The following is a 10,730-nucleotide window of genomic DNA, read 5'->3' as shown; positions in this document are numbered from 1 at the left end:
ACACTGCAAAGTCACAAACAAACAGAAATGCGTCAACCAGGCTAACCGACAAGTGGCCATTGCGAGTAAAAGATGAGCATTCGGCGAGGGAAAATGTTTTAAATAAGTCGGATGATTTCTTGTCTTTATCCATCACGTCCGGAGCCGTCCGATCCCACATGATCGTGTGGCGCGAGCGCTATCTCCCACACAAGAAGGTAGCGAATGCTCTGTCTTCCACACGCAAAAGTATCCAAAGTTCGTGACATGTGGTAGCGTTCGGACAACTGCCTATTTAAATGATCTTTTTTAACGTACTCCATATGCAGTGATTTTGCTAGGTAACTACACATGTGATGGTACAAATACTAGAACACCATCTTTCTCGATGCTGATTGTGGTAAAGTGAAGGTTGCTAATGTTTAGAGTAGCACCATTGACGCCACCACCTTCTTCGACGCATGCCATCGTAGCATCATCGAAGCAGCCGGGTCACCATTGCTGCACCGCTGCAGTCGTTGCATTATCGTTGGTGCAGCCATGTCCATCATTGCAACACTTTCGTGGCCCTGGAACACGTTGCCGCAACATCATCATGGTTGTCGAAGCAGGACGTCGTGGCTGTCCAACCATGTCGTCACAACATCATCGCTGCCATCCAAGTACAACACCGACGTTAGAAGCATGTTGCCGCACCATTGCCATGGTCGTCGAAGCACGTCCCGTAGCATCACCGCGACCGTCGAAGTCTGCCATTGAAGCATTGTCGTGGCCGTCAAAGCGCCATCGCGGCGGTCGATGTAGCACGCCTCGTAGCATCACCATGTCCGTCGAAGCATGCTGAGTATTACCGAGCGGCAAGGTGCACCGACGCGAGCTGCAATGGAGCAAGGTCGGTGCCGCGACGGAGCATCATGGGGCGCGCTGCACTAGTCCATTTTATGTACGGATTGCTGTACTAATCCATTTCATGTACGGATTGCTTAGGACACGTACGTATGACCGGTCAAGGAAACTGAATCCCGGGCGGGCTCGCTGTCGATCCATCTATATAAGCTAGGTACCCAGATGGCAAGCAGCTAGCGAGTTCAGGGTTACACGTACATACCTAGCTACTTGATCCATCTCGTACGTGCGTAGCTAGCTCTGCGATGGCCGACGGCAAGCTGGATCCTCCCGCCGGCTACGCCTTCGACCCAGCCGAGCACGAGCTGATCACCAAGTTCCTCCGCCCACGGATCGCCGACGCCTTCTTCGCCAGCCGCCTCATCCACGAGTTCGACGCCTACTCCGCCGCCCCCGGCGACCTCGTCGAGATGTATCAACACGCGCAAGGAACGGACAAGGGCGACGGGAAAGGGGGCGTCTGGTACTTCTTCACCCCTGCCCGTCGTCACCAGACCAAAGGCGGCCGCGGTGGCGGGAGGCGACAGCGTGGCGTGGCCGACGCCGGCGAGGGTTACTACTGGCACTCGGAGAAGGGCGGGATACCCGTGCTAGACAACCAAGGTAAACTCGTAGGCCATAGACGAAACCTCAGCTACGTCAAGAAGTTGCCGGGAGAGAAAGAGAGGATCAGGATCGGCTGGTGCATGAACGAGTACAGCGATGACAAGCAAGACGGCTTGGTGCTCTGCAAGGTCTGCGTGTCTCGTCACAGGAGCGAGACCACATACCACGAGGTAATCAATGCTCCCGGTTCCAGGAAAAGGAAGGCCGCCGACGTCCAGCACCCGGATGCTCCACGTCCCCAAACCCCACGCCGCCAGGAACCGCCGATCGTCCAACAACCCGGGATGCTTCACGAGTATGGGCGCTGGTTCATGTCCGACGAAGGCGAGACGTTCTTGCCGCCCGGAGCTGTGGACGACGGAAGCGTGGATCCAGGCGGGTTCTTCACCGACGACATGCTTCAAGATTTTCCCGTGCTCCATGACGCTGTGGTGGCGCAGGGGTTCTTGCCCGGCAAACTCGACGGCGAAGTCCAAGAAGGCACTAGTGCTGCAGATGATGAAGACGAGGCCTTCCGGTGCACGTTAGATGAGCTGCTCGGCTTGTGCGACGACACGACTGTACTAGTCTAGGAGAGTGGATCCTTTCACCACGTGAGGGCCGAGTGCGTGATGAAGAACTCCGAAACCTGCATCCAGGAGATGATCCAAGAGATGATGTACTAGTCTTGCTTAGCTTTGATGTATGTCATTGTCATGGCACAAAAGGTGTCTTGCTAATTGTATTGTGATGATGAACAAGCAATTAATCCGTGTGCAGCAGCCGAATTGATTAATTTCTCCATTTTTTTCTCCATATATTCATTTTGTATTACGTATGTAATGGTTAGGTTTTTTTTATCAGTAATGGTTAGTGTTTCAGTTTCTCTGTTCGTGATTGAAAAGGTGCTTGATTGTTTCATCTATCCAAATCCAAGTACCCATTTCCCCTCAAAACGTACAGGGCATCACGGGATATAATCCCTCTCCCCTCCTCTCCCGTGTCGCTCTTGCGAGCGACCGGGGTGAACCCTAGCTGCCGTGACCTGTCCTCCCTCTCCTCTGCTCTCCTCCCTCGCCGCCGCCCAGCGACGCCGTCGGGCGAAGCCCGGTCGGTGGGGGCGGCGGCGGGGCCTCTTCTTCCTCGCCCTCGTGCTCCGCGGCTGGCGTGAGACAGCCGGTCGAGTGGGGGCGCCGGTCTTTGGCAGGGCCGGCGGCGCGGCGGCGTGCTCGGAGTTCGGCGGCGGGGTTGCCTGGTGGGGACACGATGTCGAGTGGCAGGCTCGTTTATGGTGTGGCGGCCGCTGGGATTCCCGATCTGGGCAGTGGCGTGCTGGCGCGGATCCGGCCCGACCCTCCCGGATCCGGCTCCTGGATGGCGGCGGGCGGCGCGGGACGGTGGCTGAGGTCGGTCTTGACCTCGGAGTGGGGTGGTCTGCAGCGGCGCTGCTGTGGCCTGGTGGTTGTCTGATATGCGCGCGGCAACTGCGGGTCTCTCCGGCGGCGGTTCATCAGCGTCGGACTCGGGTGAGCTCCCTCCCTCTTCTTTGGACTCAGCGACGCGCTTGTCGGGTCGGGGTGGCGCCATGGTGTGGTGGTGCGCGCGAGGCCTGCCGGTGGTGGCACGGGACTTCGGGAAGGGGCAGGGTGCCCCTGCCGGTGGTGAAAACCCGTTCTGCTTTGCCAGGCCGACGGCACCGGCGTTCTAGCGTCGTCCTCTTCTTGAAGGCGCCGTCGCGGCATCTCATTTGTCGTCGGAGTGCTCCGGGGGAAACTCTAATCCTTGGATTGGGCGGTGGCGACACAATGGTGTCGTTCCCTTGCTGAAGGCGTCGCTTTGGAGCTCATTGTTCGTCCTACACGACTTCTCCTCCTCGCGGTGGCCCGCCCACGGTTGAGGGCCCCGACATCTTCGTAGTAGTGCTTATTATGTTCATCTGATGTTGGCTAGGATTTTGTCGGGGTAGTGTTGCTGTTATCAGCGTCCTTGTATCCGGCCTTGTGTGTGTGTGTGTGTGTGTGTGTGTGTGTGTTTGTATCGGCAGGTTCAGTAGGTTGAGGAGCAACTCTTTGCTCTATTGGCCGGGGTGAAGATACCCCGAACAAGCCCCTCAAAGGATTATGTTCCATAGTAACAAGTGACAGTAAATTTCAGCACACTATATAATTTTTTCCTTACCAAATTCCACCTACCAAAGGCGCTTCACTCCCTGGCAACGGCGCCAGAAAAGAGTCTTGATGACCCACAAGTATAGGAGATCTATCGTAGTCCTTTCGATAAGTAAGAGTGTCGAACCCAACGAGGAGCAGAAGGAAAGGACAAGCGGTTTTCAGTACGGTATACTCTGCAAGCACTGATATTATCGGTAACAGATAGTTTTGTGATAAGGTAATTTGTAACGGGTAACAAGTAATCAAAGTAAATAAGCTGCAGCAAGATGTCCCAATCCTTTTTGTAGCCAAGGACAAGCCTGGACAAACTCTTATATGAAGGAAAACGCTCCCGGGGACATATGGGAATTATCGTCAAGCTAGTTTAAATCACGCTCATATGATTCGCGTTCGTTACTTTGATAATTTGATATGTGGGTGGACCGGTGCTTGGGTACTGCCCTTCCTTGGACAAGCATCTCACTTATGATTAACCCCTATTGCAAGCATCCGCAACTACAAAAGAAGTATTAAGGTAAACCTAACCATAGCATGAAACATATGGATCCAAATCAGCCCCTTACGAAGCAACGCATAAACTAGAGTTTAAGCTTTTGTCACTCTAGCAACCCATCATCTACTTATTACTTCTCAATGCCTTCCTCTAGGCCCAAACAATGGTGAAGTGTCATGTAGTCGACGTTCACATAACACCACTAGAGGAAAGACAACATACATCTTATCAAAATATCGAACGAATACCAAATTCACATGACTACTTATAGCAAGACTTCTCCCATGTTCTCAGGAACAAACGTAACTACTCACAAATCATATTCATGTTCATAAACAGAGGGGTATTAATATGCATTAAGGATCTGAACATATGATCTTCCACCAAATAAACCAATTAGCATCAACTACAAGGAGTAATCAACACTACTAGCAACCCACAGGTGCCAATCTGAGGTTTTGGGACAAAGATTGGATACAAGAGATGAACTAGGGTTTTAGAGGAGATGGTGCTGGTGAAGATGTTGATGGAGATTGACCACCTCCCGCTGAGAGGATCGATGGTGATGATTTCCCCCTCCCGGAGGGATGTCTCCCCGGCATAACAGCTCCAACGGAGCCCTAGGTTGGTTCCGCCAAGGTTTTGCCTCGTGGCGGCGGTGTTTCGTCCCGAAAGCTTGCTTATGATTTTTTCCAAGGTGAAAGACTTCATATAGCAGAATATGGGCACCGAAGGCCTGCCAGGGGGCCCACGAGGCAGGGGGCGCGCCCCCACCCTCGTGGCCAGGGTGTGGGCCCCCTCTGGTTGATTCTTTCTCCAGTATTTTTTATATATTCCAAAACGTGCCTCCGTGAAGTTTCAGGACTTTTGGAGCTGTGCAAAATAGGTCTCTAATATTTGCTCCTTTTCCAGCCCAGAATTCCAGCTGCCGGCATTCTCCCTCTTCATGTAAACCTTGTAAAATGAGAGAGAATAGGCATAAGTATTGTGACATAATGTGTAATAACAACCCATAATGCAATAAATATCGATATAAAAGCATCATGCAAAATGGACGTATCAGAGGTCGACCATGGAAGCCATTTTCTTGGTACGACAACTTATGGAGAGATATATGGAGCAAAAGAAGGACTTGCATATGGTGTTCATTGACGTGGAGAAGGCCTATGATAAGATACCGCGGAATGTCATGCGGTGGGCCTTGGAGAAATACAAAGTCCCAGCAAAGTACATTACCCTCATCAAGGACATGTATGATAATGTTGTGACAAGTGTTCGAACAAGTGATGTCGACACTGATGACTTCCCGATTAAGATAGGACTGCATTAGGGGTCAGCTTTGAGCCCTTATCTTTTTGCATTGGTGATGGATGAGGTCACAAGGGATATGCAAGGAGATATCCCATGGTGTATGCTCTTTGTGGATGATGTGGTGCTAGTTGACGATAGTCGGACGGGGGTAAATAGGAGTTAGAGTTATGGAGACAAACCTTGGAATTGAAAGGGTTTAGGCTTAGTAGAACTAAAACCGAGTATATGATGTGCGATTTCAGTACTACTAGGTGTGAGAAGGAGGAGGTTAGCCTTGATGGCCAGGTGGTACCCCAGAAGGACACCTTTCGGTATTTGGGGTCCATGTTGTAGGAGGATGGGGGTATTGATGAAGGTGTGAACCATCGAATCAAAGCCGGATGGATGAAGTGGCGCCAAGCTTCTGGCATTCTCTGTGACAAGAGAGTACCACAAAAGCTAAAAGGCAAGTTCTGCAGGACAGCGGTTTGACCCGGAATGTTGTATGGCGCTGAGTGTTGGCCGACTAAAAGGCGACATGTTCAACAGTTAGGTGTGGCGGAGATGCGTATGTTGTGATGGATGTGTGGCCACACGAGGAAGGATCGAGAGTCCGGAATGATGATATACGAGATAGAGTTGGGGTAGCACCAATTGAAGAGAAGCTTGTCCAACATCGTCTGAGATGGTTTGGGCATATTCAGCGCAGGCCTCCAGAAGCTCCCGTGCATAGCGGACGGCTAAAGCATGCGGAGAATGTTAACAGAGGGCGGGGTAGACCAAATTTGACATGGGAGGAGTCTGTTAAGAGAGACCTGAAGGATTGGAGTATCACCAAAGAGCTAGCTATGGACAGAGGTGCGTGGAAACTTGCTATCCATGTGCCAGAGCCATGAGTTGGTTGCGAAATCTTATGGGTTTCACCTCTAGCCTACCCCAACTTGTTTGGGACTAAAGGCTTTGTTGTTGTTGTTGAAAAAATAGTTCCTGTACAAAAATAAGTGCCCACTCATTTAAAAATATGTAATTGAATTTAGAAAGTGTTTGACTATTCTAAATAAAAAATTATTGTACTTTCAAAAATGATTCATGAACTATCTAGACAAATATCCATATAATTTATAATAGATACTCATGTATTTAGAAAATGATTTTCTTTTTTCCTAAGAATGTTCACATGTTTTATAAAATTTACATGTAATTATCTTTATTTACCCTACCTCTGTGTATTGCGGCATGTGCATATATATTTTGGAATTCATCCATATGTTGTAACCTCCGTATATATTATTTTGTAGGAAAGCAAGGATTCTCAAATGATGACTTTCTTGCAAGTATTGGGGTCCAGAAACAGTAACCTGAAGCTATCAACAATGTGGTGGTGGTGCACCATGAAGCAAAAGAAGCAGTCGAGCACACATTGGTTGTACAGCAGTAGGAACTTCATGCTATGAAGAAGGCCCTAGGTGAGCAGAAAATAGAACTTGGAGCCGTTAAGAAGACCCTAGCAGAGCAACAACTAGAACTTGAAGCTGTCAAGATGGACCTAGAAGAGCAGCAGCAAGAACATGAAGCATGTCGTGCCAGGTGCGTAGCATGAACTTCAATATGTGAAGATTACGTACACTTTTACACTAGCAAAAACATACTTGAAGGTGTCAAGAAGGCTCTGCCAGAGCGGCAAGACTAAATGGAATGCCTGATAATGGCCGTGTTAGATCTGCATAATCATCTTGAATCTATCAACACTTCCCTTACCGAAAAAGGCTTTCTCCCCTCTTTATAAAAAAAGCAACCATCGAGCACAAAGTTAACAAGGTTCCGACCACAAAAACACACACACACAGCCACCGCAGGCAGTTCCGACGAACACACACACACAGTCGAAACCCAAGTTCAGCTGTGGGCACAGCACAACAAGCCCAACATCGGCGCAAGACACACACAACAAACATAACGGCGGTGGCGAGGTGTAGAAGATCTAATCCGGCTCCGGCGCTGGTGGGGGAAGCGGTGGAGCCATAAGGAGAGCCATCGAGCGAAGCTGGATGATGATGGAGGTGATGGCGTCTATCTCCCGGGGACGGCTAAGCGGCCGCCAAAACTGCAACTAACCAGACCATTTGAACAAAGCGTCAGTAGCACGTCGAAAAGGAATGCGCTGAATCAAAAGTTTATTCCTAACAGTCCACAGCGTCCAGGTTAGCACCCCGATGATCAGCCACCTAATGTGGCGAATTGAGGGAGCTGACGCCTGGAGTTCCGCGAAAAGAGCGGGGAAGTTGTTGTGGTCCCTGCTTCCACCCACTATTTCACGGAAACAGCTCCATAGGAACTGCGCGGACAAGCATGTGAAGAAGATATGGTTCAAATCCTCTTCAGGCCCGCAGAGCGGGCATCGCCCATCCCCTGGGCCGTTGTGCTTCAGGACCTCCACGCCGGATGGGAGGCAGCCGCGAATCCACTGTCACAAGAAAATCCTAATCTTCAAGGGGAGCCATATATCCCAGATGGTGGTGTGTACCTCATGACCCAGCGAAGCTGTGATGGCCTGGTATAGAGATTTAGTGGAGAATTGCTCAGATGGCTCTAGACGCCACCTGGCACGGTCTTCTCCTACCTCAAGATCAGGTTCGTGCAGCGCGATGCATTCCAGCAGCTCATGCCAGTCCGCGTTCTCAGGCAGGCCAAACGCTCTCCGGAACGCGAGTTGCCCTAAGTCAATAAGGGTCGTCGCGACAGAGATCCGCGGGTCAACCGCGATGGAGAATAGGTAGGGAAAACGTGCCGCGAGGGGTAAGTCTCCAGCCCATCTATGGAACCAGAACATCGTGGAGGTGCCCGATCCAACCGCGATCAAGGTGCCGATGCGGAGGATCGGTAGGAGCTGTATGATGGATTGCCAGAACTAGGAACCTCCAGACCACTGGCAGAAGGTGAGAGGCTGGCCACGGAGGTATTTCTGCTGAATGAGGTGAAGCCACAGGCCACCCTGTCCGTTGGCAATCCGCCAAAACCATCTCGTTAGGAGGGCAATGTTCATGCGTTTGGAGGACATGATCCCGAGACCACCCTGGTAGGGCGGTTTACAAATCTCCGACCAACGAACCATGTTGTATTTCTACTTGTCGCCCTCGCCGGCCCAGAAGAAGCGCCCCTGAACTATGGCAATCTCGTGATCAGAGTCTCAGGAAGGCTGTAGAAGCTCATGATGAATAAGAGAAGGATGGCCAGGGACGAGTTAATAAGCACTGTCAGGGCCGCCTTCGAGAGACATCGGCCCTGCCAAGCCTCGATGCGGTGTTGAAGCTTCCCAACTGTGGGGCGAAGCTCAGCCACCGTGAGCCTCAAATCACTAATGGGGATCCCCAGATAGGTCGTGGGGAAACACCCAAGCTGGCAATTGAGCTGATCCGTGATGCTCTGCCGTTCGTCTTGGGAGTATCCCAAGACCATTACCACACTCTTATTGAAGTTGATCCCGAGGCCAGACATCTGCTGGAAGCATATCAGGAGGAACTTCAAGTTCATGATGTCGGTCGCCGAGCCTTCCACCATGATAATGGTGTCATCCGCATATTGGAGGAGGGAGATCCCGTTCCCCCCCCCCCCCCCCAACTAGATGCGGGGCTATGCCCTTAATGTGGCCCGCAGCCTTGGCTTTATCTAAGATGGCTGTCAGAGCATCGACAACCATGTTGAAGAGGAACGGTGAGAAGGGGTCGCCCTGGCACATCCCACAAGATGTGGGGAAGAATGGGCCAACCTCGCCATTAATGTTCACCGCGGTCCGGCCTGAGGATACCATTTGCATCACTCGGGAGACCCACCTGTCGTTGAAGCCCTTCCGCAGCAAGCATTCCCGAAGGAAGGGCCAACTGACCGTGTCATACGCCTTGTGGAAATCCAGTTTCAGGAAGACTGCCTTGAGGTGTTTGGAGTGAACCTCATGGAGTGCTTCGTGAAAAACCAGAACTCCGTCAAGGATATACTGGCCCTGAATAAATGCCGACTGATCAGGATGAGTGATCCCGTCGGCAATGGGGGCCACCCTAAGGGCGTACCCCCTCGCGAGGATGCGGAAGATGACATTAATCACCGTAATCGGCCGAAACTGGCGAATATCCGAAGCCCCAGTTACTTTGGGGATGAGGGTGATGATCCCAAAGTCCAGCCTGGCGAGGTCAATGGACCCTACAAAGAATTCCTCAGACAAGGCCATCACCTCCGGTTTTATTACCTCCCAGAAAGTCTGGAAGAACTTCACTGGGAGGCCATCCGGACCGGGGGCCGAAGAAGGGTTCATACCCTTAATTGTCGCCCACACTTCAGCCTTAGAGAACGGGGCCGTAAGGGCCGCGTTGTCCGCAGGAGAGACACAACTGTGGGCCGGCCAGATGTCTTGCGCCAGGGCAAGACCTCCCCGAGGGGAGGCAGAGAATAGGTCTCTGTCAAAGCCGACTACATGGGCCCGGATGTCCTCTGGCAGCTGCAGGAGGGTCTCGCCGTCCCAGAGAAGCGGGATGGAATTACGGCGACGACGACCGTTGGCAATGGCCTGGAAGTAGGCGGTATTGGCATCCCCCTTGAGGACCCAATTCTGCGTACCTCGCAAGCGCCAGTAGGCCTCCTCGTCCGTGTAGATGACCGTGAGCTAGTCTTCCAGGTCGTACCTAAGCATCCACTCCTCAGCAGAGAGGCCTGCGGCATCAGCCCGCAGATCGAGGGCCTGGATGGCCTCAAGAAGGGCTTTCTTACGCTCGCGAATGTCACGGCCCACATTTGCACCCCATCCTTTCATGAATTGCCGGGACCGCTTAGCACAAAAGTGTCAGGAGTCAACGGCCGAAAGGGCGCGATGGGGGGCATCACGCGCCTCGCGCCACCGGGCGGCCACCACTGACACAAACCGAGGTTGGCGCAACCAGAAGGGAGAACTTGAAGTCATCAAGAATGCTAAGAAAGAGAAAACGTTAGCTATCGAAAGAAGCTTAATGATCTTGATAGGACGCTTAAGTACATCGCCACGATTGCGACGCCAGGATCCCATGTCTATAGCTGAGCAAACAAACCCCATCATACTAGTGCATTGTTTGATGGTCATGAAAATGCGCCATGTGCCTAATTTTATTGTGTGGCTCTGTCCCATGGTTTTTTATTGTAATGGTTCAGAAAGTCTGTGTGATAATTGTCTGTCATTTAATCGAGTAAGGATAGCTGACTTGGCATTAAAATTGAAATCTCGCACAAATTCATATACGAATTATAAAAATGATTAAATTTTCAAATATGCCCGCCAATTGCAA

The 10,730-nt window shown here is 51.5% G+C and overlaps 1 protein-coding gene across 1 annotated transcript; it reads left to right on the top strand.

The window, feature by feature from the left end:
* Positions 1 to 1,019: 1,019 nt before the first annotated feature.
* Positions 1,020 to 2,612, top strand: LOC141022723 (uncharacterized). The gene has a single exon (XM_073498981.1). It carries the CDS (start codon positions 1,131 to 1,133, stop codon positions 2,061 to 2,063), a length of 933 nt encoding a protein of 310 aa, XP_073355082.1. The 5' UTR covers positions 1,020 to 1,130; the 3' UTR covers positions 2,064 to 2,612.
* Positions 2,613 to 10,730: the final 8,118 nt, after the last annotated feature.

Source organism: Aegilops tauschii, chromosome 5 (assembly GCF_002575655.3).
Source record: "Aegilops tauschii subsp. strangulata cultivar AL8/78 chromosome 5, Aet v6.0, whole genome shotgun sequence".
NCBI classification, from domain to species: domain Eukaryota; kingdom Viridiplantae; phylum Streptophyta; class Magnoliopsida; order Poales; family Poaceae; genus Aegilops; species Aegilops tauschii.
The sequence above is the reverse complement of the archived record's forward strand: the minus strand, read 5'-3'. Positions and strand labels throughout refer to the sequence as shown.

Bases quoted from the DNA above. Each gene is read 5' to 3' on its own strand.
- LOC141022723 (XM_073498981.1), top strand. From the start codon at position 1,131: ATGGCCGACGGCAAGCTGGATCCTCCCGCCGGCTACGCCTTCGACCCA.